We start from the raw sequence: 25,316 nt of genomic DNA, 5'->3' as shown, positions 1-25,316 counted from the left end.
TTCATCATTCCTGCTGATGCAACCTGGTTTACAGAAATGACCTCTGTGCAGCCTTCTTTTCAATCCCACTGCACTCCGACCCCTGGTTTCTTGTGCATTCACATTTAAAGAGAAACAATTACTGAAATCTATAAAGAATTTATCAAACTCAACATCCAAAAACAATAATCCAGTTAAGAAATGGGCAGAAGACATGAATAGACATTTTTCCAAAGAAGACATCCAGATGGCTAACAGACACACGAAAAGATGCTCAGCATCAGTCATCATCAGGGAAATACAAATCAAAACGATGATGAGATACCACCTCATACCTGTCAGAATGGCTAAAATTAACAACACAGGAAACAACAGGTGTTGGTGAGGATGCAGAGAAAGGGGAACCCTCATGCACTGTTGGTGGGAAGTCAAACTGGTGCAGCCACTCTGGAAAACAGTATGGAGGTTCCTCAAAAAGTTAAAAATAGAACTACCCTATGACTCAGCAATTGCACTACTAGGTATTTATCCAAAGGATATTAAAGTACAGATTCGAAGAGTACATGCACCCTGCTGTTTATAGCGGCACTGTCAATAATAGCCAAATTATGGAGAGAGCCCAAATGTCCATTGACTGATGAGTGGATAAAGAAGAGGTGGTATATATACACAATGGAATATTACTCAGCCATCAAAAAGAATGAAATCTTGCCATTTGCAATGATGTGGATGGAACTAGAGGGTATTATGCTAAATGAAATAGGTCAATCAGAGGAAGACAAGTACCATATGATTTCATGCATATGTGGAATTTAAGAAAGAAAACAGATGAACATACGGGAAGTGGGGGGAGGAGAGAGGGAAACAAGCCATAAGAGATTCTTAACGATAGAGAACAAATTGAGGGTTGATGGAGGGAGGTGGGTGAGGGATGGGCTAGATGGGTGATGGAGATTAAGGAGGACACTTGTGATCATGAGCACTAGGTGTTGTATGTAAGTGATGAATCATTGACTTCTGCTTCAGAAACTAATATTGCACTGTATGTTAACTTACTAAAATTTAAATTAAAAAATAAAATAAAATAAAGGGAGACAATTAACCTGGATTTGCATACCCCAAGGGATATTGTGAGTCTTCCTCAATATTTGAGCAAGTCCTTAAAGCCCACCTAGATGCTATAACCTTTACCCAAGGCTCCCTCTGGTACAATGTATAATGAACTTTTAGTCTGTAATTAAACCAAGCAGGGAGCTGTTGTGCACTCCTTCATTCTCTAAAGGCACTAGCTGAATGAGGCCATAAAGCCGATACATCCAAACTTCAAAGAGTGCAAACAACTGTTATCTGTTTAGGATGATGTTACCCATTTAGGAGATGTCTCAGGGCTTTCAAAATCTCACTCCAAATCTTGTGTCAATTTTGTCCATCCCTCTCCCCAAAATGAAAACACAGTTATGTAAATTTTGAGGGGAAGCTGGCTCCTGCCTCTAAAGAGTTCCTAATTTTGCAATTTTTGATCAACCTTTGTATGCTCTTCAATCAGGTATAAATTCAGAGCCTATTTCCTGGATTCCAGATGCATTCACCTCCTTTGAAGCTTTAAAACTGGCTCTGTCCACACCCCCAGCTCTTAGCTTACCTAATTTTGACAAGCTGTTTTGTTTATACTGTCATGAAAGTACTGGTACTGCTGCCTGCATTCTGGGACAACCCTGTGCCTCTCGTATACAGCAGTAGCATATTTCTCGTGCCCATCAGACCCTCCGACATCTGGTATGCCCCCATGCTTATTTGTGGTGGCCACAGCTGCCGCCTTGATTGACAAAGCCAGCAGTCTGACATTAAGCTCCCCTAGTCCCCTGTGTGTCCCCACGCGGTGCCTGCTCTCTTACACGTTCATAAAACACAGCACCTCTCTACATGGCAACAGACCCCTTACAAACAAGCTCTTTTTTTTTTTTTTAAGATTTTATTTATTTATTTGACAGAGAGAGACACAGTGAGAGAGGGAACACAAGCAGGGGGAGTGGGAGAGGGAGAAGCAGGCTTCCCGCGGAGCAAGGAGACCGATGTGGGGCTCGAACCCAGGACCCCAGGATCATGACCTGAGCTGAAAGCAGACGCTTAACGACTGAGCCACCCAGGTGTCCCACAAACAAGCTCTTTTAACTAACCCTCCATCATCTTACTTCCATTGCTAATGGAATTATAATTGCTAACCTATTACAGCTATTCACCCCCCTTCTAAAATCGTCATTCTTCACTGCTCAGCCCATACTAAGAAATCTGATGTTATATCTTTAGAAAATGATATGGCTGACAGACCTGCTAAGAATGCACCCCAAATAGACCTCCTGATCCTTTCTCCACTCAGTTGCTAACCCTACCTTTATCCCCGACTGACAGTATTAATTACCCGGCAAATGCCCCATAGTCTACCAGGGACAGTTGGATACAAAAGGGTGTTAAACAACTATCAGATGAATTATATAGTGGGTCAAATGGACTTCCTAGAGCACCTTTTTTTTTTAACCATTTGGCCTGTACTTATCTCCCTACAAATTGGACACATCTGTAAAGATAATTAAGGAACTAAAAGACAATTGATTTTGCCGTAGCATCTACAACATTCCTGACCAAATTATTTCCCAAGGCACTACTTGTAAATGTCAGCAAATTCCTAGAAGTAATTAGCATACCCCAAGAAGTCCTCCTAGGCCCACAGTACCTTCAGGCACTTCAGATGGATTTTATAGATTTGCCCCTAGCCTTGGGCTATTCTCACTGTTTGGTCATTGTCTGTATGCTTAGTGGATGGGCTGATGCTCTCTGACTAAATGTGCTCATGCCACAACAGTAGTAAAGAAATTAATACCTGAGACCATTCCTCGTTTTGCCATTCCTTTATGGATTGAGTCAGAAAAAAGGAACTCATTTGATAGCAGAGATAAACCACTTGCTTGCAAAAACTCTTGGGTACACGTTAAAACTTCATACCCTGTATCATCCTCAATCATCCAGGCAAATGGAATGTAAAAATCTAGACATAAGCAGGACTGTAGGGAAATACCAAGAAATTAAGCATGAATGGCCAACGACATTGCCTCTGACCCTTATTAAGATCCAGAATACTCCAAGTAGGAGACATGGATCGACCCCTTTTGAAATAGTGTTTGGTCGTCAAAGCCTACTGGCATCTCTAAACCTTCCATTCATGGAGTAAGTGAAAAATGTGATGCTATGACTAACTCTAGACAAGGACTACCTCGTCTACCTGAAGCACATCACCAACAGGTAAAAGAGGCATGGCCTCCACCAACTGATGAGGCTTGCCACATGTTTCAACCAGAAGACCAAGTAGACATCAAGGTCTTTGGAAAAAAGCATATGCTGTCACCTCCCTGGGAAGGACCTTATGAGGTGTTGCCATCAGAACAAAAGAGAAACCTGCCTGGATTCTTACAAGCCATGCCAAAATAGATTTTATTTAAGATTTTATTAAAGAATGAGTTTTAATACCAAAAGTATACTGATGCAAAATTAGAACTTAGGTTTTTTCTCTTTTTACAGACAAAAAATTTTCTGAGATTGTTGGTTTGCTTATTACAAAAAATTAAAAACAAAGTTTTTCCTTACATTTAATGTAAAGGCCAATGGCCTAGATATACAAAATTTAATGCTTTGTCTTCATCAGATTATTCAAGAAAACTGAGTCTTAATATTAAAAGAGCTGGATTTTGTTCACAACTGTGTAACCTTCTGCATTTGCCTTTAAAATATTTTATTGTTGGCCCTCCTCTCTCCAGGCGTCCCTGTGAGAGGAACATCATCTTTCAACCCTGCAAGCCCGTCCCTGATGCTCCGCCATGATGCCCAAGGAAGACAGCACGACCTGGAAGTTCAACTACTTCCTTAAGATCATCCAACTTTTGGATGATCATCCAAATGCTCCACTGTGGAGCTGACAACGTGGGTTCCAAGAAGACACAGCAGATCTGCATGTCCCTCCACGGGAAAGTTGTGGTGCCGAGGGCAAGAACACCATGACATTCAAGGCCATCTGAGGGCATCCAGAGAGAACAACCCAGCTCTTGAGAAACTAGTGCCTCATATCTGGGTGAATGTGGGCTTCGTGTTCACCAAGGAGGACCTCACTGAGATCAGGGACATGCTCTTGACCAATAAGGTGCCAGCTGCCGCTGATTCCGGTGCCATAGTCCCAGTAAAGTCGTGATGCCAGCCCACCACACTTGTCTGGGGGCCTGAGAAGGCCTTCTACTTCCAGACTTTAGACATCACCACTAGAATCTCCAGGGGCACCACTGAAATCCTGAGTGAGGTGCAGCTGATTAAGACCGGAGACAGAGTGGGAGCCAGCGAAGCCACACAGCTGAATAAGCTGAACATCTCCCCCTTGTCCTTCGGGCTGGTCGTCCAGCAGGTGTTGCACTACAGCGGCTTTACAACCCTGAAGGGCTTGACATCACAGAGGCAAATGCATTCTCGCTTCCCAGAGGGCATCTGCAGTGTTGCCCGAGGATGTCTTGCAGATAGGTTACCTGACTGTTGCATCAGTGCCCCATTCTACCATCAACAGATACAAAGAGGTCCTGGCGTTGTCTGTGGAGACTGATCACACCTTCCACTTGCTAAAAAGGTCAAGGTCTTCTTGGCTGATCCACCTGCATTCGTGGCTACCACTCCCGTGGCTGCCATGGCCACAGCCAAGGTGGAAGCAAAGGAAGATTCAGAAGAGTGGGACGAGGATATGGGATTTGGTCTCTTTGACTAATCACCAAAAAAGCAACCAATCCAGCCCACTTTATTTGTGAAACAGGGGAATAAAAACTTACTTTTCTTAAAAAAAAACAAAACAACCTTTTATTTTCACTTCAGTTGAATAGATAAATATCGTTGCTTAATGATCTATGATCATATTTAATCAAATGTTCAAATATTTTGATTTTTTTAACACAAACTTTCCAAAATCTAATTCTAAAATGAAGTATTTGACCACAATGTAACTAAAATATTCCAGAGGATCTGTGCAACATTTGGTCGCTTTATAAAAAAAGGAAGATATTACACTAATAAGGCTTATTTGGTATGTTAAATTACATAGGAAGCAGTGTCAAATAAGTGATATTAAGCACTCTTAGATTATATTTATATAGAAATATGTTATTAAAATGAGTGTTCTAGAAATTGTATGAAACTCCTAGAAATCTGATATGTCCTGATATATTACTACCTTGAACTGTTGTGTGTCATAGAAATAACCAATTTCCTTGTAAATTACATTGTAATGATCTCTCATCAGGTCTTTAAGCATGGCCATTTTTAAGTCTTTTATAATTTACAGGCAATTATAGGTTTACTCAGATGCTTTTACAAAGCTTTCTGCAAATGTGCTTCATCTACAGTGAGACTGATGGAAAGAACTCTTGAATATAGGTTTCTGATAAACTTAAGACCATAAAACTGAACTGGGTAAGAATTTCTGGAGCTACTGGGAGATTTGGATTCAAGCAAAACAAGAATTAATCATTTGGAACTCAATGAAAGGAGGATGATTATAATTTTTATAAAATTTTTGTTTGAGACACTGTTGATTTATTAAATGCTTTTTTCCAGTATTAAAGAAGCTATTTTCTTTTAAGCTATAACTTACAGCAATTGGATAAAATATACCTTTGTGAAAAAACTGGAACATTTATCTTTTCCTCCCTACCTGGTCCGTCCAGAATTTTAAAACTTTCAGGGAGTATACTTATATTTTCATGACGATATGTTTATTTGCATAAATTTAATAAGAATCTGCTCTCCTTGTAACAGGACACAATTGGAAACACTGGTTATATTACCAAGGCTTTGACTGAAATGTCATATTCGAGAGGGGACATGCACAGACTCAGATAGGACTAGACTGCTCTAAGGAACTCAGGCAGACTTTATGGAGCCAATAAAGCCCCTTGGAAAAACAGCCCAAAACTTATATATGAGTCTATAAGCAAGGCAGGCAGCTTTTATACACTGTAGACAAAGAGACAGAAATTCATGATGAATTAACAGGATAAAGAAAACAGATGTTTGGGAGCTTTAATTAGTAAGGAATCTTCGGAAACTTTTCTCTTAAGCTATGACTTACAGCAATTTGATAATCAGGCCAAGTTAAAAAAACAAAAACAGCAACAACAACTCGATTTCGCAAATAAATTAGTCTTAATTTGGCTGTCCTTGGTAAAAATGGGGGTGATTATAGAGAGAAAAATTATGTTTCAATAACACACCCTTGTGGATATTAGATTCTAACAGAGTTCACTATAAACGGGACTAGATCCTAATTTCTTCTAGTTTCCTCCAAAGCCTGGCTACAATTCTCCAAACTGATGTTTTCCACTTTTTCCCACCCTTTTGACTTGGAATCATTGGATCACTAAATGTACCCTTTTTCCTGAAGCCCTGCAAATTGCATACGAACAACTTGATGGACACTTCAGAGAAATCACCACAACAGCTCATGTATAGACAGTCTTCGTGCCTGTTTCTCTCTGGGCCACTCAAAAAATCACCAGGGAGGGACGCCTGGGTGGCTCAGATGGTTAAGCTCAGGTCATGATCTCCAGGTCCTGGGATCGAGTCCCATGTCCGTCTCCCAGCTCAGTGGGGAGTCAGCTTCTCCGTCTCCCTCTGCTTCTGTCTCTCCCCCTGCTTGTGCTCTCTCTGTCTCTCAAATAAATAAATACATAAATAAATAAATAAATAAATAAATAAATAAATCTTAAAAAGAAAATCACCAGGGACACTCAAATTACAAGCCAAGAAAATCTGTCAGACTGCCATTACCTACTCTTCCTCTGTCTAAAGATGCTTTAAGAGCAACATCTAGAAATTCTCTCGACTGGCTACCCTCAGAACTCAGAAACTGGTTTATAATTTGACCCAATCATTAACCACTATTTTGCTTTTATTGCCATAGGATTGACTCTTTTTTTTTTTTTTTAAGATTTATTCATTTATTTTAGAGAGAGAGACAGAGACAGCAAACTGGGGAGGGGCAGAGGGAGAGAGAGCATCTCAAGCAGACTCCCTGCTGAGCAGGGAGCCTGACATGGGGCTCCATTCTAGGACCCTGAGATCATGACCTGAGCCAAAACTAAGTAGGCTGCTCGACTGACTGAGCCACCCAGGCGCCCCTGAATTGCCTCTTATTACCTATCATTTGAAGCAGAGGCCTAACTGAGAACACACCTGATTCACCTCCTCCTGAAGTGAATTTGACTGAACTGACCCACTGTCAGAACTAAGAGACTGGTTCAAGGAGATGAAACAATCTATCAGCTCAACTTTGAATGTGTGAAACTCCCAGGAAAATTTCAGAGGAAGAAACTATACTGATCAAAGTCAGGCCACCCAAAAATGTGGACCAAAAATCTGGGCTTATGTGGCTGGGTGACTAAACTAAACTTCCCAGCCGCCAGAGCCAAACCACAAGCCTCTTACATCAGCTATTTTGCAACTTGTTCTGCTCTCACAGACTGACAGGATCACAAGAAAAATGGAGATGTAAGGACATTAACACTAGCAATGGCAAAGGTCATGGAACACTCCAGACTTTGAAAATCACAGGTTCCAACCTAACCTTGTCTATAAACCACACTGGTCTTTTTATTTCATGTGGCAGCAAAAGCATAGAAAGGGGTCCCACCGGAATGGTCACGACCATATGGACTTGGATACCTGACTCCTCTGGGACCAAGCGCTCCACCCTAAATGCCCGCCAAATTACACTTGTTCATAAAATTGTGCCACACAAACATGCCTGTTGAAAAATCATAGAAAATCTGCTGATATGTCAGAATTCCAAGTTCTTTTCAGCATTAAGGATCTTATTCCCAAGTTTCAGAGATTGTGAATTAGAAAAGGCAATCCTAAAACTCTCTCTGGTAATGGAACAAGGTTCAGTACCACTATGCTATCTTTGAGAATACTCCAGTCAGGAGGTAACAGCCTCTGCGGGAATCCGAATCCCCAAATCATCACGTCCTAGGGACAGGGTCTTCCCAGCAGGGGCGCTTGCCCAATCATCAGTGAAAAATGTTGCTTTTAGGTAAACCCGTGAGACACACAATATCTAACTTAAATCTGTTTTTTAAAAAAAGGACTAATATTTTCCAACAGATAAATGAAACACAGACATTTGATTGGGCTGGTCTATTTCGAGGGTTGTGGGACTGGTTCCATGAGGTGTGGGGAAATATGTTCTTTTCTGTTTATTCATCCTCATGCCTTTTTTTTTTCCCCCAAATGTTTTGAGTATAGATGACACCCAATGTTACGTTAGTTTCAGGTGCACAACACAGTAATCTGCCAACCCTACACAGTAAGCTATGCTCACCACAGGGGTAGCTCTTGTCTGTCAGTCTCACGGTACAAGTACAACAGGCTTACAGCACCATCGACGATATTCCCTATGCTGTGTGTTTTATTCCTGTGACTTATTCTCCATAACTGGAAGCCTGTACCCCTTTTATTCACCCTTATTCTAATCTATGCTCTCTTCACTGTTTGCAGATTTCTTACCACTCATTTACTAACGGGATTTCTCTCTCCACAGTCGCCAGCTCAGCTAGTAGTCTATAAAACTTCCAGGAGAGTTTTAGAGAAACTCTAAAACTGTGGGGTCCAGAGAGGACACCCCAAAATATGCCACAATGGTACATTGATTATCTAGAATCGAAGCTACTTGGGAAAGAGCTGGTGCGAGGACACCCAGACTGTCCTCTGTCCCCCGAAAGCAGGAAACGAGTCTCCCATATGAGAGGTACCCTCCCTGTACTACGAAGTAAAAACACATCCTTAGCTACACAGATGGGACTTCAAAGCTCAGAAAGCCGTAGAAACAAACCTTGTGGCTTTTTTACTAATCTACAACCTCAGCCCAAATTCCACTTAGAATTCCTGCGATTTAAAGCTCTCACACATCTGTTTTCTCTATCCTGTCAATTTCTCACGCATTATTGTCTTTGTTTAAAATTTATAACATCTGCCAAAACAAACAAAACAACTCTGCCTGCCTTGGTCATTTCTTTGGCCCTCTGTGCCTGCGTAATGAAACTTCATGGGTTTTTTTTCTTCCATTAATCTGTCTCATGTCAATTAAATTCTCAAACCAGTTGGAAGAATTTTAGAGGAAATAAGATGATTTCTTCCTCCCTACAAACCATTACATTTTTAACTATAAAGAAGTTTGTGTATTAAAAACAGAAAGAGGGGTGCCTGGGTAGCTCAGTGGGTTAAGCATCTGACTTCAGCTCAGGTCATGATCTCAGGGCCCTGGGATGGAGCCCTGCATCAGGCTCCCTGCTCAGTGGGAGAGTCTGCTTCTCCCTCTGCCCCTCCCCCCACTAATGCTCTCTCTCTCTCTCTCTCAAATAAATAAAATCTTAAGAAAACAGAAAGAATCACACCTCAGCATATGCAAGTAAGTATTATTTATTATTTATTTTAAAAAATATTTTATTTATTTATTTGAGAGGGAAAGAAAGATTGGTGGGGAGGGGCAGAGGGAGAGAGAGAGAGAGAAGCAAACTCCCTGCAGAGCAGGAAGCCCGACACGGGGCTTGATCCCAAGACCCAGAGATCATGACCTGAGCTGAAAGCAGATGTTTAACTGACTGAGCCACCCAGGCGCCCCATATTTTAAAAGGTGAAACTTTCTGCAACCTTTTAAAACATGAAAATTCAAAAGTCATGAAGCAAGTGACTCACACAACACTGATCAGAGCAGGGAGTAAGGAAGTAGTGATGTCTCCAGTGTGAACAGTCACAGAATCAAATCATAAGTGGGATCTTCAGTGATTCAAGTGTTTCAGCCACACAGTAAGGTGTGGCAGGTTTAAAATAAAATTCGTTTTCTGGACATTCTGTCCCCAGTCAAGGCCTTCTTTGCATCCTCAGCTCACACGACAGGAAAGCGGGCCATGGTGGCGATTCCACACTGGTCGTCCCGGTCCTTGGCCAACAGCATGTAGCCCTGCGTGCCCCGGTCCCTGCCCCAGCTGGAAGAAGACGGCGTTTGCCAATTACTACAAACAATCCAACACATTTCTCTTCATGAACAATCACACCTGATACTGAGCAATGCACCAGAGGCCAGCACAGATTCCGGAAGAATCCGGAGAGGCCGTTCCTGTTCATGTGTGCGTTCTAACCCAGCACACAATACTTCTATCCCAGACCTTTCACAAAACTGCAACGTGAGCAGGAAAAGGAAACTCTTGGGGCCAGATGTGGTTCGGAAATTTAAAAAAAAAGTCCAATTTAGAAATGCAACGGTACCAAAACTATCGCAGGACCCTAGCAAGCTTGAGATAGTATCTTACTGTGGTCACCACATGAATATGGTTGTGTTCCAACTAAGTGGGGTAAACACTGCTGGGATTTCAGAAGTGTGCTCAAGGGTTGGGCGACTTGTCTCCAAACACTGATTCCAAATCCTTTTCGATTTCCAAGATAAGTATTCTTGGCTTTTTATACCTGTTCTTGACAATCCAGTATTTTTGGTTCTCGGGTTCTTCTCCTTGAGAGCCATAGCCAACCACCAGAGTACCGTGATCCAGGTCTTCACTGCTGCAGTTTGGATCATAATAAATGCCTGGAAAGTAAAATCCAATGTTGGGGTGAGGGTTCCCATGTGACATGGGATAGTAACCCAGCCTACCAACCACGGTAAGGGAGAAGTATCAAAATTTAATCGTGATATAAATCCAGATGAGATTTAAAAGTCAGGGGGTTTTGTTTAGCTAGACTAGCAGTTTAGGCCCTCATCTAATGCTAGCAGAAATAAAAATTGTCATAATCTCTTTTGTAAACAGTAGTCAAGAGACATAAAAACCACCTGCCACAACCTTATGATTCTCCTTAAAGGATGTGAGCCTAGGGAAACAGCAGAGAACACAAAATTACTTGGGCCAAGGGCTTCTTTCCAATGTTAAGTTCAGTAGTAACATTCTTTAAAATTTTTCAAGGTCTAACAATTGGAAAAAAGTAAAGCGAGCTATACCAATCAAATTATGTAGCCATTTAAATATACTTATAATGTGTTTAAAATCATGGGAATTTGGGTCAAGTCATGGCAAGTGGAAAGAGCGGGCAGAAATATTACGTGTACAGGATGAACAACTACGTTAAATCCACAACCCGCCACCCCAAAATTCTACGTTGAATTCTGCACACCGAAGTGTCACTCTTGCTGTATGTTAGTGTGGTTTTCCAATTTTCCTACCTGTATCTCTACATAGACAAATGCTTACCTTCTTTATAGACCTGGAAGGGATCCAGGCTTGCGGGGACAGCAGCAGAGACGGGCCCCACAGCTGTCCCCGCCACCAGAAGGGACGCCCCCTGCTGAGGGGTGTTCACGAGGCCAGTGACGTTGGCAGCAGAATACTCGGGCGTGTATTCGCAGGATCCGTCCTTTCAAAGGGAAAGGGGAAGAGACTTGATGCTACCGTCCACCTCCTGGGGAACATGAGTTCAAGACAGCTCACAGGTAAGGGATTTCCAAGCCAATTTGTTGTACGCATCCCAGGAGCTGAAATGCTGGTGGTTGTTTTGAAACTGAAAAACTACCTTGTGTGTATTCGATGAATTATTCTGGGTCTACGTGTCCTTAAGAATGTTTTCACTCGGGAGAAATCTGTAAGCTATACAGAACGCTGTGCATGTCTCCCTGTAGCATAGAAATAAAAACAGCCCCGTGGTAACCATCTAGGCAGAGGGCTGTGCCCGGCTAATATGGTTTAATGACGGTTCTGACAGTTTACAGCTGTAGAGTCCACCATTTAAAATGCGAATATTAAATATGGTATCCGTTTTCTTCAAAGGCATACAACTCTGAGAGCAGAGCTGAAATGATAACAGGTGAGGAGCTCCACTTACCTGTGCACGATATGGATCGGATTCCTCTGAGTCCAGGCCTCCGTTGTTCCGAACATGCTGGAAGGCATAATCCATCAGGCCTCCACGGCAGCCCTCGTTGCCTTGAGACCAAGAGCAGCCCGGCAGGTTCTGCTCACTCAGTGACACGAGTTTGCCAGTTTTCTGGAACATCCGTCCTTCGAGGGCACCCGTTGCACTAAAAGCCCACCCAGAAGCACACTGACCCTGAAACCAAATTATAAAGCTCTCAGGCTAAACTGGAATGAAACTAAAAATGTAGTGAAATCTAATCACCTGCTTTTTTTTCTGCAAAGAAGGGAAACAGGCATGAGAAAGATAGGCCGGAAAGTGGGAGATGGTGGGCGGGTCTCTAAGACGGGGCTGTGCATCAGTGAATTCTCCAGAGACACAGAGCCAATAGGATTCAAGCCCCCTAACACACACACACACACACACACACACACACACACACACACACACCCTATGCCACAGCCTTGAGGCAGAATTCCTTCTTCCCCCGGAAATCCCAGGTTTGTTCCTAAGACATTTAACTGATCGGTGAGGCTGGAGGGGTTCAGGACACGCTCCCCCAGAATATGCCGTGTTGGCATACCGGTTATTTTCAGCTGAGGGCACATGAGAAGCAGCAGAGGTAGAAAGGGCTCTCTGACATCCCCTTTCCGAAAGCAGGTCATAACATTTCCCCCGAGAAAGGGGTTCTCCCCTGAGAAAGGAACCAGCAAGAGAACATCCTGATCACCAGGGGCCGGGAGTCCACACCCAACCGCATCTGTGCAAACACACTTCCCAAATAACCCTGATCTTCCCTTCCTTCTGCCTCCTGCCCCCACAGGTATCTCCTCGTCCTTCCCCACAACTTACTGCCCTTTGTCTTGTCATTTCTCTACAAATTTATCATTTCTCTGTCTAGAATGTATAAGAGCTTCCAGCTCTGGTCACTTCTTTGGGTCTTCCTTCTCTCATGAAGCCTCCCAGGTGCATATAAAAACTGAATTAAACTTGTGCGCTTTTTTCCTGTGAATTTACCTTATGTCAGTTTAATTCTTAGGCCAGGCCAGAGATCCTAAGAGGGTGGAGGAAAATTTCCCACTCCCCTCCCACATGCCCACCCACATTATTTTTTTTTAATTTTTTATTGTTATGTTAATCACCATACATTACATCATTAGTTTTTGATGTAGTGTTCCATGATTCATTGTTTGTGCATAACACCCAGTGCTCCATGCAGAACGTGCCCTCTTTAATACCCATCACCAGGCTAACCCATCCTCCCACCCCCCTCCCCTCTAGAACCCTCAGTTTGTTTTTCAGAGTCCATCGTCTCTCATGGTTCGTCTCCTCCTCCGATTCCCCCCCTTCATTCTTCCCCTCCTGCTATCTTCTTCTTTTTTCTTTTTTCTTAACATATATTGCATTATTTTTTTTCAGAGGTACAGATCTGAGATTCAACAGTCTTGCACAATTCACAGCGCTTACCAGAGCACATACCCTCCCCAGTGTCTATCACCCAGTCACCCCATCCCTCCCAGCCCCCTCCACTCCAGCAACCCTCAGTTTGTTTCCTGAGATTAAGAATTCCTCATATCAGTGAGGTCATACGATACATGTCTTTCTCTTTTTGACTTACTTCGCTCAGCATAATACCCTCCAGTTCCATCTACGTCGTTGCAAATATGCCCACCCACATTATTGAGAGAAATCTTTATTTAAACGAAGTCCGCTGATTGTAATTGTTAATCACTTTTACACAGGAACTTCACAGCAAGTTCCAGAAAAGTGTTTGACCGAGGAGCCGGGCACTCTGGATGCCCTCACCTGTCTGCTACCTCTCCGGCCCCAGTTCTGTTTTTGAAGCCTGGACTCATGTCTGGGGGCTTACCCTTCATCCTTTTTTGGGCCCAAGACACACCAATCCACTGTGTCTGGTCTTTTCTCATCTGCAAAGTAGCCATGTGGCCCTCACTGGCAGGTGAGGAAGATGCACCCGAAACTGGCTCTGGGACATCTGTCCTGCAGCTCCACTGGGTTGTAGCCATCTGGGGTCAAATGACCATGATCTCTAATGCATATCTCTATTATTGAAATCCTATGTATGCATGTTCACTTTTCGAAAATGTGAAGTCTTTTCCTTGTTAAGATAATGTACCTTTGTCCCTGTAGATCGTTGGTCCTATTTTGCTTCATTCCAGGGTTGGGTCAGACAGAGCCAGAGGGCAGCTGACCTAAGATGCGCATGTTCGTAACTACAAGGACCAGAGGCTATCCAGTGTGCTCCTAATGGACCACTGGCACATTCGGTTATGTCTTTGGAGGCCTGTCAAAAATAAAACCACAGGCCCCACATGGCATCACTTAGGTAAAGGTCCCAAGTCAGTAAACCAAGACCTAATACCTAAGCTAACTGCAGTTTCAACCTCCTCCCAGCTGAAATCTGACCTGTACCCGGTGATAATGGGAATGTCCTGGTCAGCACCAGGCCATGTACTGACAGGCCCTTTCTGTTCTCCTAAGGAAAGCGACCTTGCCTCAAACAACAGATTCTTTGCTAATAATTTCCCTTTCTCCGCTCCCTCTCCCTACCTTTACAAACCTTTCTTTTTCCGTAGGTCTTGGAGTTCTCCTCTACTTGCTAGATAAATGAGAAGCTGCCTGATTCATGAATCCTTTGTTAAACCAATTAGATCTTTGTAATTTACTTGGTTTCTTATTATTTAACGCCTGATTCTATAAGAAGTTAATATATTAAAAACTTCCCCCACTTCTACTTTGAAACGGTTTTATTTTAAAACTTTATACATCAGTATAAGATATAAAAATTCAAAAGTTCTTGGACAAGTCAATCACACAAAGCTGTTCAAAGCAGCAATTAAAGAAGTCACAGAATCAGATCACAAGTTGGATCTCCAGTGGTTCGAGTGTTTTATCCCACACAATAAAGTATGATCAGTTGTAAGATAAAATTCCTCTTCTGCATATTCTGTCCCCAGTCAAGGTCTTCTTTATACCTTCAGCTCACACAATGGGAAAACTGGCTGAGGTGGCGATTCCACAGTGGTTATCCCGGTCTTTGGCCATCAGTATGTAGCCCTGCGTGCCCCAGTCCGTGCCCCAGCTGGAAGAAGACAGCATTTGACATTTATCAGAGGAATAAACACATTTATCCCTATGAACAATCACACCTGATACTGAGCAATGCACCAGAGGCCAGGACAGATTCCGGAAGAATCCGGAGAGGCCGTTCCTGTTCATGCTTGAGTTCTAACCCAGCACAGAATTCTACCCTCAGACCTTTCACAGACTACAAATGAGAGACCATAAAATGCTTAGGGTCAGATGTGTTTCTGAAATAGGAAAACATTTCCAGTTTAGAAATGCAACCGTACCAAAACTATCGCAGGACCCTAGCAAGCTTGAGATAGTATCTTACTGTGGTCACCACGTGAATATGTCTGTGTTCCCCCTAAGTGGGGTAAACACTGCTGGGATTTCAGAAGTGTGCTCAAGAGTTGGGGGACCTGCCTCCAAACACTGATTCCAAAAAGGATTCCCTTTTCAACTTTAAAGATAAGTATTCTTGGCTTTTTATACCTGTTCTTGACAATCCAGTATTTTTCGTTCTTGGGTTCTTCTCCTTGAGAGCCATAGCCAACCACCAGAATACCGTGATCCAGGTCTTCACTGCTGCAGTTTGGATCATAATAAATGCCTGGAGAAGAGAAATTCAGTGCTGGGGTGAGGATCTCTGGGAACATGTGATAGTAACCCAGCCTATCAACCACAGTCAGGGAGGCATTTCAAAATTCAGTTAAATGACATAACCCCAGATAAGATTTAAAAATTAGTTTTTATTTTTATTTATTTTTATTTTTTAGCTAGGCTAAGGATTTAGGCCCTCATCTAATACCAGCAGAAAGACAAATTGGTACAATCTCTTCTGTAAACAACTTGTCAAGAAACATAAAAGAGCACTCATTGACACCTTGTGATTCGACTTTGAGCATGTCAACTTACGGAAACAGCACAGGACACAAAATTACTTGAGCCAAGAGGTTCTTTCCAGTTTCAGTAACAGTAGTAAAATTCTTTGGAATGTTTCAAGGTGTAACAGTTAGAAAAAAGTAAAGTAAATAAAGGCATACCAGTTGAATTATGTAGCCATTTAAATATATTTATGATGTACTTAAAATCACGGGGATACCGGTCAAGTCATGGCTGATGGAAACAACAGGCACAAAAACGACATGTGCAGAAAAGACAACTATGTTAAATCTACACCCTCCAAAGTTCTACATTGACTTCTACACACCAGAGTCAATCTTACTGTATGTAATGGTGGTTTTCCCATTTTTCTGCCTAAATTTGTATGTAGACAGATGCTTACCCTTATGATAGAACTGGAAGGTATCCAGGCTTGCATCGATCGCAGCAGAGATGGGCCCCACAGTCGCCACTGCCACCATAAGGGACCCCTCATCCTGACGGATGTCCATGAAGCCAGTGTCATTGGCGACAGACTGTCCAGGCTTGTATTCGCAAGATCCGTCCTTTCAAAGGGAAAGGGGAAGAGACTTGAGCACTACCATCCACCTCCTGGGGAACAGGAGTTCAAGACAGTTTGCAGCTAAATGATTCCCAAGTCAAGTTTGTTATGAAGCATCCCAGGAGCTGAAATGCTAGGGGTTGTTTTGAAATCGAAACATTAGCTGGTGTGTATTTCATGAGACACTCTCAGTCTACCTGTCCGTAAGAAGTTTTCTCATTCTGGAGAAATCTGTACTGTATATAGAATGGTATATATATGGCCACAAAACATAGAAATAGGAACAGTTATATGGTAACCATCGAGGAGAGAACTGGGCCCGGCTAATATGGTTTAATGATGGTTCTGAAGGTTTGCAAGTGTAGAGTCTACAGTTTAAACTGTGAATATTAAATATGGTATCTGTTTTCTTTGAGTGTGTTCAACTCCAAAAAGCAGAGCTGGAAGCACAGGTAAGGAGCACTACTTACCTGTGCACAGTATGGATAGGATTCCTCCGAGTCCAGGCCTCCGTTGTCCTTCACATACTGGAAGGCAGAATCCATCAGGCCACCACTGCAGCCCTCGTTGCCCTGAGACCAAGAGCAGTCCACCAGGTTCTGCTCACTCAGTGACACGAGTTTGCCAGTTTTCCGGAACATCTGTCCTTCAAGGGCACCCGTTGCACTAAAGGCCCAACAAGAACCACACAGACCCTGAAACCAAATGAAAAAACCCAAGACTACAAAACAAATATCAAGATTTGACAGCACCCACAGATCCGAAAACTCTTAAAACATCGTGAGCTGCACACGTTTCTCAGCCGACCACAGCAAGGACATGGATTCCTTTCGCCTTTACTCCTGAGGGTGACCTGCTGAATACTGTCTCACCTGATTCTTCACAGGGGTTACGTAGCCTTTCTCTCTCCAGTCCACAGAGGAGGGGGTCTCAGCAAAGGGAGGTGCTTGGAACACGTTCCCCTCCTTGCGCCTCTGGATTTGAAGACCATTCATCACCTGCCTGAATTCTTCACTGGTCTTGAAGGAAAAGGAAATAGAATGTTGACAAGCAGCAGATTTTTTGGTAAAGTACTGAGGACAGGACGCATGAAACATTCAGCAATCCATGCCACCCTCACCAGGTCACCAAAGGCGTTCATTGCCATCGTGAAGCTGTGTTTCCCTTGGCTGTATTCCTGATTGTGCCGTTCAATCATTTTCATATTCTTCGCCCACACTGCTCTCCTCCATCCTTCTTCATTCTGCAGAAAAACATATAACCCATCATCTTTATTTCTATTTAAAACCAACTCACCTGCACCAAATGGATGTGCTGACAGAGAGGAGGGGAAACCCTGACCAGGGCTGGGCTGACGCTCCGGGAGCTGCTCTCCAGCAACACGCAGCCGGACATACGCCCCCACCGTTGTGCAGTCACGGTGCGCCGCTCACCGCCTTGGTTAGAGCGGCCTCGAGCAGCTACTCTCTGCTGTGAACTCGCACCAGCACAGAACATTCCCTGGGGGTCTCACTGGACAGCTCAGCTGTTACCAACCTCGTCATACAGCTTCCCGTGCGCCGCCTTCCACCGGGACCAGTGCGCATCTAAGCTCTGGTCGCGTTGTGGGGAAGCTGTGGTTGTTCCCAAGCAAAGGGCAGCCAGGAGGAGAGAAGGATGCATGTTCCAAAACCTAGGAAGGGAAAACACATGAGTTTCTGATTAGACCAAACCACCTAAAAAGCCATGCTCCTTTCTTCCGCGATGTTAGAGCCACTAAGGTGGGGTACAAACAGGGACTTTATCCTCCCGACGGTTTCCGCGGGGCGGTGGAGGAAGGCTGAGGGTGTGGCATGTGCAGGGGGCCCGCTGCCCCGCTCCCCGCCCTGCGACCCCCCTGCCGCTTCCGGGGGACTTGCATCTTGGCACAGGGAGGGGCGGGCCCTGACAGCGAGGCGTCAGGGGAATCAGGCTGCCCTGTCTGGAGGGGTCAAGCGCAGGGACAGCGCCTCCTGGGAGCCCCGAACCCCTGACCCCCAAGGCAGGCGGCCGCGCTGGTTCCGCGACGGCCCCCGGCTCAGGCTCCGCACGAGAAGACCACCTGTGGCCGGTGCAGCTGCGCAGTCTCGATCACAGACGCGTGTCCTGCGGTCCAGAAGGCCTGGCAGTGGGTCGAAGCCGCCTTTTTAGGGTCGGGATCCTGCCCGGTCAGCCCCGCCCCCAACGCCTGTTCAGGCTGCGAGTGGCTGAGCCAGCCTGTGGGCGGGGCCTCTGTGCCGGGGAGCTCCGCGAAGCTGGGGACAGCTGAACAAGCCTGCCTCAGTGGACCCGCGAGAGGCGACCTGGGGACCACGGACAGGACTGAGGAGGGAATCCAGTCCCTCCCTAGGGACCCAGATCAACTAATTAGCAGGAATTTATGTGTTGGCAGGCGGTTCACGAAAAGAAGTTCACAGGGAGACCCAAGGGGGTTTCCAGCGTCACCCTGCATATCCTTTAGTCCCAAAGTCTTTGGTTAAAATCTCAGCCCGAGGGCTGAGAACAGGATTATCTAGCCTAGTGGTGGCTCCTTATTTTTGAGCAAAGGTGGGGCAGGTGGAGGAAGCAGAGCCCACAGGGGAATGTGTTATGACTGTTTCAGGGTGGGATGCCTCTGGGTTATGGAAAAATTCTGGAGAGGACTGGAAATCTCCAAAGAGGGGATGCGTTGGGCAAGGCTCACGTGCTTTCAAGGAAAGGGACTGATGGGAGGGGTGTCCAGGAAAGGTTTGGCATTTTGTAACGCTCCTGTCCTGACTTCCCCATTCTTCTTCCCTCTCAAGCCTTTCTCAAAAATGACAGGAATGTGTTATTTACAGAGAAATCTGGCTTAATAAAAGGAAAAAAGGCGGAATGTAGAAACTGCTTTTTCCTCCTGACTCTCTGCATTATGGATTATTATGTTCCTCAGTATCCAATGTGCTTTTCTTCAGATTTAATTTAAGAAATTTGTCTTACTTACCTTTACTTCAACGATTATTACTTTAATTTACATTTAATGTCAGGATTTAAATGACAGTTTGTGAAAATATCTTAAATGGAGGAAAACATACAAAATATACAAATATAAATTTATATAATTAAAAATTTAAGGAACACAAACAGGAAGGGTTGTCACTAGTTGGGGAATGTGCTAACATTTTTCAGCAGAATTGAAGCTGAGAATATATTTGACTGAGCTGACTCCTAGATCAGGGCGAGCCAACATTACTCGGGGCTTCTGTTTTTGGGGGCAGTTGGGTGGATAAGGGACAGAATGCATCTGTCCTTTCAACTTGATTAATAATGACTCTCAACTGTGGGAAGAAGGTCAAATCTTTTCTCCCGTGACATGAGGTCTGAGGGACAGGCCCTGCTGCCCCCTCCTGCCTGGGGCATGTGGGTGGGGCCTTCTCCTCACACTGACACAGCCCTGAAGGGCCACTGCTGAGCCTTCCCACTGTCATCAGCCTCCTCCCTCTGACCACCTCATTTACGCTCCCTAGTGCTTCAGCAGTTCTGTCCTGAGTGGGTAATAGAAACATTCAAAAACCTTTCTAGAAAGTCACCAATAATCCATGGATGACATTAAAACAAAGCTAGTCATATTTCTTAAAGAAAGTAATATTTGGGGCAAGAAATTTCCATTTGAAGCTCGAGTTAGTTTTTCCCTCTTGAAAAACATTTTCCCCTTTGAGAAACATGTTTTCTACTTAATTCAGAGTTTTCCAGATTTATAACAACTTGAGCTGATGAATCTAGGCTCAAGAGTATTAAAGAAAGAAAAAAGAAATCTTACAGAAGTTTTGACAGAAAATACTTCTGCAATGCAGCAAGGCATCCCCACTTTTGTAGAGGCTACAGAGCTGGCTGGACTCCTTGGGCCCAGAGGCAACTGGCCCTAATACTGAAAATACAGAACAATGAAATACAATGTAAATGATCTGTCATTCCAAAATTATGCCTCCGTTCCCTAGGTCTGCAGGGGAGATAGTGTTTATTCATTGAACAAATATTTATTTAGGCCAATCGTATGTCAGGTGAGTGGTGAACATGATGCTTGGCAGGCAAGACACAGGGTACACAGAGAAATATTTACTAAGTCGGGCCACTGATTTTAAGACAACATAGTTTTCGGGTCAAATTTTGATTCTGCCTCTCAACAGTCATGTAACTTTGGCAAGACACTTCACCTTGTAGGGTCTATATTCTCACCTGTCAAAGGGGATTAAAAATGCCCATTTCTAAGGGGTATTGTAAGGATTATAGAGGATAAATTATATAGTGGTTAGTATACAGTCCCTAACATGAAGCGACTATTATTATTCTTAAAGATGTTCTGGAATTTAAGAGAGTTCTTATCAAAACACCCTTGTTGGATCATATCCTAAGATGTATCACTTACGGTTTTAGAATATCAGACAATCCAGACATAATAGGACAGATGAAAAGCCCTTTGGGTCTGGGGAGGGCCGAGCACCTGAGGTCACAGGACCCAGCAGAGATGGACAGAGGATTTCGAACACGAGACCACAGATACTCAGTGGGAGCCGTTCCAACATGCTGCCTCAGGGTGCTCTGTGCTCAAGGTTGGATGGAGAGTCAAGGACTAAGGTGATCTTGGAGTCTCTCAACCAAAGCAGCTTCCATCATCATGGCTTTATGCCCTGCTTGTTGAGTCCCCAAGTGTGCATGATGCACTGAAATTGGTCATCTGTGGGCAGATTTTTGGGCAAAATGCATCACTGAGTCCAGGCCTTGCCTTGGTGAACCTTGCTCATGGGTGATCCATCTGGGAAACTGGTGTTCTTCCCCATTTTCTCTTGTATCTCAGAAACATAATAGGCAAGTCAAAAATGACTTTGCAGATGTCTAGTGGATTCATTCTCCAATTGGTCCTGGCAAACTGGACTTGCCAGCAAACATGAATGAACAGTTGCCTTAAACTTTCAGTTTCTAGATCCTGACCTATTCACACTCTAGTGGAGAAGGCGGTGGTTTGTTGTAAAAATACAGAGTATGTGAATGTTTAATTAACAAATGGAACAATTAACCAAACCAGTTACCTGCCTCATGAGCAACAATGTCACATAGTCCCATGTCATGTTCCTGGGGTTGGGACAATAATGCATCGTTGCCCTGGCTTGTCTCCTCCTGTTAGAGCTTTCATGCGCAACATGGTAGCAACTGTTTTCATGGATTCTCAGAGGGACCTTGGCCTTTGTCCTTCCAGCAATTTATTCTGTTTCTTTTTCTTCAGTTCCTTCTGTTTTTTTTTCCTTCTCTTTTCTTTTTTTTTGTTAAAAAACAAAACGATTAATCATTATGAAAAACTTAGAAAGTACAGGTGAGCAAAAAAGGGAAAAAAAAATGTGTCCAAAATTCTGCTCAACTTCTTTGTGGCTTCTTGAAATCAGCAGACAACTGGGATATATGGCTCACTCACCAACACTCTGCTTTGGGTGGTGACCTTTGATCACCATAATACCGCTTATCCCATGTTCCAGATGAATGAACTGATGTTGGGAGAAGTCTGGTAGCTTCCCTGGCTGGTAAGCAGGGACACAGGGTTTGATCTCAGGAGCTGTTACTCCAGACAAGGCAGCACGCAGGGCTGGGCCAGACCAGACCCGAGATTGAAGGCTGGCCATCAGTAAAGATCATTAAAGAGAATTGATGAGGACAATAGTTAATGCTTCATGCTACAGTCCTAGGGACAGCAACCAAGGGACCGCACCCCTCCCCTTGGCCCCCCACAAAGTCATTACCCTAGGTACAGTCTCTAGCCCTTTGCCACTATGTCCATTTAAACATTTCTGGAAAGTTCTTCCTGTGTTCTGTGACTGTGCACTGACTTCTGGGGAGACCTTCTCTTCTCCCTGCAGGAACCACCACCCTCTGCCCCAGCAGAAGTCCCCCATGCTTGAGTTATTTCTTCTAGAGCAGGTCCTGGGGCCGGGCTGCAGGGCTGTGGGGAGACTGTATCCGATGCTGAAGGGGCCCTGTAGCCACCTGCAGACCCGTGTCATATGTGAGGCAAGGGGAGTGAGATTTTCTGAAATGTCAGTGTTCGTTTCTTATTTGTATTTCTTTTCTAGGGACATGTACCCTCTATAGCCAAGGACATGCTTGTCTTATAGACAATCAGAATTTTAACAATAGGAATGCAAGAGGAGAGAGTCACTGTTCAGCACTTGACATCCCAATTAGAATTCCTGAGTCCAGGAGGGCCCTGGAAACCAAGCTTTAAAGAGAGAGAAAAAGATTTCCTAATCCTAGGGCCCAATCTGAAAACCTCACATACGGTCATTGCATGCAGGAATAAGTGTCCTTTGCTTAGTGGAGTGGGAGAAGAGGGGAAAAGTGTCTCCCTAACACAGGGAGAGGGGCAGGAGGTCCCTCTGAGGGGAACAGCCTGCTTACACTGATGCCTATACTCATGCATGGCTGGTGGGCTCTGGAAGATTCCCAGCCCAGCCTTTGGCAAAGAGGCGTGAAGTTCACGTATTTAAAATGACCAAGACTAGCAAAGACAGACTGATCATAAGACCCCAGAGCCCTTGCATAGCCATGGGAGGGAGAAGAGACTTCTTAAAGAATGAAAGAGGCTGAATTTGGCATGAGTGGCTCCAAGTCAGATTTATTTTAAGAATAATACAGGTATATGATAGTTCTTGATAGTATGGGTAGTAATTATACCCAATGGCAGGGTTAGCCATAGTTGAAGATGAAAGGGACTCATTATTTCCCAGAAAGTGAAAGGAAATGTATAGGGTTGCTGGAATGTGGGAAATTAAGGTTATAGCTTCTCCTTAGGCCATTCCTATAATTCCAGTGGAATCACCTTAAGTTCAAGTCTTACTTAGCCGCTAACACGATGAAGGTTGACAAACATAAAAAGAAAATTCTACAGTCTCTCTAACAGTTTAAGACATTTTTGTCTCATCAGCCATGTGTGCTCAGCTTTGGGTTCCTGCGTCCTGGCTGGGGAAGTCCTTTCCCACACCCGACTCTCTTCCATCTGAGTTGTGTGTACTCCTGTTGCAAAGGGAACCGTTCTCAGTTGATGGCCCATGATTTGCATAGTGGAGTGCTCAGTGAGCTCAGAGGAATCCAAGCAGTCTGGGCACAAATGCGATCCGGGCTGTGCCAGATGGTGTTACTAGAATGCTCAAGGGTACGTGTCAGGGGATGGAATCCCCATGGCCACAAAATACTTCAAGGAAAGGGGCCTGTGGGGCTTGCCCTGCATTTCTATACACAGTGTCTGGACAAACAAAACAATAATGAACTTGACAGCCATACTGCCCACAACAGTCTGGTCACTAGTCTAGTGAATTGGAGAAAAAAAGGATCACTGGATGATTTTTTTTAGGATAAATTATTCAATAGAAAGATATATCCATTATTCTAAGACTCTAACACTCCTCGTTTTCAAAATCTACTCTTTCTCTTCTTCATGGCATTACAATGTTTCAGAAATGTGTTTTGCGATGTTGGTGACAACAGCAAGCAGCCCTTGCTCTATTCTGAGTGGTCTTACTTGGGAACACAAAGTGTCGGTCACCTGTGTTCTTTATGAAATATTACTACTCCTTGAAAATCCCAAAGTGTGGGAGCTTCAGGCTTCAGAGTTTGGAGGCAAAGAGTAGTAAAATTTATTTTTATTTCTTATTTTCAGGACAGCACTCCTACCAAAATGATGAATGAAACTCATCAAGCCTGAAGTCCACCTTTGTCCAGTTTATGGGGGATAAGTTAGATGTCACCAGGAGAAAGCAATCAGATAAAGTCACAAACCAGAACATTCCACCAGATAACCAGTTCTGCATATGGGCCCTGCGGCTGGGTGTTCTCTGCTGGAAGGGTCTTCAGTGGGGTCCTCACTACTTACAGCCTATGTTGACTGATAAGGTCCCCCAGTAGTTTCCCAGTGCCAAGGTGGGCAGGGTCCCGGCTGGACGGCTGGCTCCCAGGTGTGGGGATGTGAGGACGCTGGAGAACTGGGGACCTGAGCCAGGAGGCAGGGGAGCCTCACACAAAGAACAGCTCAGAGCCCTAGTGAGGTTGCATCCTCAGTGAAAGGATCCTGCAGTGGAACTCAGCCTTTCAAACCAGACAGAGAAGGACACGGACAACCACAGACTGGTTAATAGTGTTGTCAATTCAACGAGTATTCTGATGAGTCACTAAATGAGTCACTAATTTCCACATGTCAGGAAACCCTACAGCTTACATATGAAAAAAATATACAACGTGATGAGGGTTCCCCAGATTTGAAACCAATCCTAAAAATGCTCATGGCATTTCCAAGAATGACTTTTGAAGCTGAAAGTTTTCTAAACTATCAATAATTATAATTATTAACTAATCATTTTAATCTCTCATGATGTTGGGATGATAGAATAATCTTTCTGTTTTGCTCAGAGTGGTGTTATAAAATCTGTTATAGGTAGCAAAAACTGTATTAAAAGTATTAGAAGGTGTGTAAACAGTTTATTCATATAATAATTCTTTCTAGGAAAAATGAAAACCAGAGAGAGAGAGAGCAACACAAATGCAATTTTTCCCTCAGCAAGAAGTGCTTCTCTTGTTGGATTTTAATTGTCATTTGACGAAACAAAAACCAAAAAACAACAAAAAAAGAAGTTTCACCTCCAATCCGAAATGCAGGAAAAAAAGTTCATGACAGTGTTTATCCCAGTTGTATTTCTAATAGGGAAGAATGACTGAGTGTCTCAGGGTTGGGAATCGGGACATGACCACACCGTCAGACTATGCAGCTGTTAGCATTGTACTCTGTCTGAAGAGCTTTGAGTAACATTGAATTATT

The 25,316-nt window shown here is 43.8% G+C and overlaps 2 protein-coding genes and 1 pseudogene across 2 annotated transcripts; 1 reads left to right on the top strand and 2 right to left on the bottom strand.

Annotated features, from left to right (window-relative positions):
• Positions 1–3,851: 3,851 nt before the first annotated feature.
• On the top strand, positions 3,852–4,859 carry LOC118531002 (putative ribosomal protein uL10-like pseudogene; annotated as a pseudogene).
• A 5,056-nt stretch (positions 4,860–9,915) lies between these two features.
• LOC118530999 (procathepsin L-like) lies at positions 9,916–12,105 on the bottom strand. The gene is made up of 4 exons (XM_036084776.2): positions 11,926–12,105; positions 11,298–11,460; positions 10,522–10,639; positions 9,916–10,043 (listed from the first exon to the last, which is right to left on the bottom strand). Exons 1-4 carry the CDS (start codon positions 12,094–12,096, stop codon positions 9,944–9,946), a joined length of 552 nt encoding a protein of 183 aa, XP_035940669.1. The 5' UTR covers positions 12,097–12,105; the 3' UTR covers positions 9,916–9,943.
• A 2,600-nt stretch (positions 12,106–14,705) lies between these two features.
• LOC118530998 (procathepsin L-like) lies at positions 14,706–18,653 on the bottom strand. Its single transcript, XM_036084772.2, has 8 exons — positions 18,567–18,653; positions 18,023–18,158; positions 17,607–17,729; positions 17,359–17,505; positions 16,957–17,181; positions 16,328–16,490; positions 15,535–15,652; positions 14,706–15,058 (listed from the first exon to the last, which is right to left on the bottom strand). Exons 2-8 carry the CDS (start codon positions 18,146–18,148, stop codon positions 14,959–14,961), a joined length of 1,002 nt encoding a protein of 333 aa, XP_035940665.2. The 5' UTR covers positions 18,149–18,158; positions 18,567–18,653; the 3' UTR covers positions 14,706–14,958.
• Between the last annotated feature and the right edge of the window lie 6,663 nt (positions 18,654–25,316).

Source organism: Halichoerus grypus, chromosome 14 (genome assembly GCF_964656455.1).
Source record: "Halichoerus grypus chromosome 14, mHalGry1.hap1.1, whole genome shotgun sequence".
NCBI lineage: Eukaryota > Metazoa > Chordata > Mammalia > Carnivora > Phocidae > Halichoerus > Halichoerus grypus.
The sequence above is the reverse complement of the archived record's forward strand: the minus strand, read 5'-3'. Positions and strand labels throughout refer to the sequence as shown.

Excerpts from the sequence above, each read along its gene's own strand:
- LOC118530999 (XM_036084776.2), bottom strand. The coding sequence starts at position 12,096 with ATGTTCCAGAAAACTGGCAAACTCGTGTCACTGAGTGAGCAGAACCTG. Across the intron at positions 10,640-11,297 it reads CTTCCAGGTCTATAAAGAAG|GCATTTATTATGATCCAAAC; the intron begins GTAAGCATTTGT and ends TTTACTTTCCAG. Across the intron at positions 10,044-10,521 it reads TACTGGATTGTCAAGAACAG|CTGGGGCAGGGACCGGGGCA; the intron begins GTATAAAAAGCC and ends GTCTTCTTCCAG.
- LOC118530998 (XM_036084772.2), bottom strand. The coding sequence starts at position 18,148 with ATGCATCCTTCTCTCCTCCTGGCTGCCCTTTGCTTGGGAACAACCACA. Across the intron at positions 17,730-18,022 it reads ACGGGAAGCTGTATGACGAG|AATGAAGAAGGATGGAGGAG; the intron begins GTTGGTAACAGC and ends GTTTTTCTGCAG. Across the intron at positions 15,653-16,327 it reads CTTCCAGTTCTATCATAAGG|GCATTTATTATGATCCAAAC; the intron begins GTAAGCATCTGT and ends TCTCTTCTCCAG.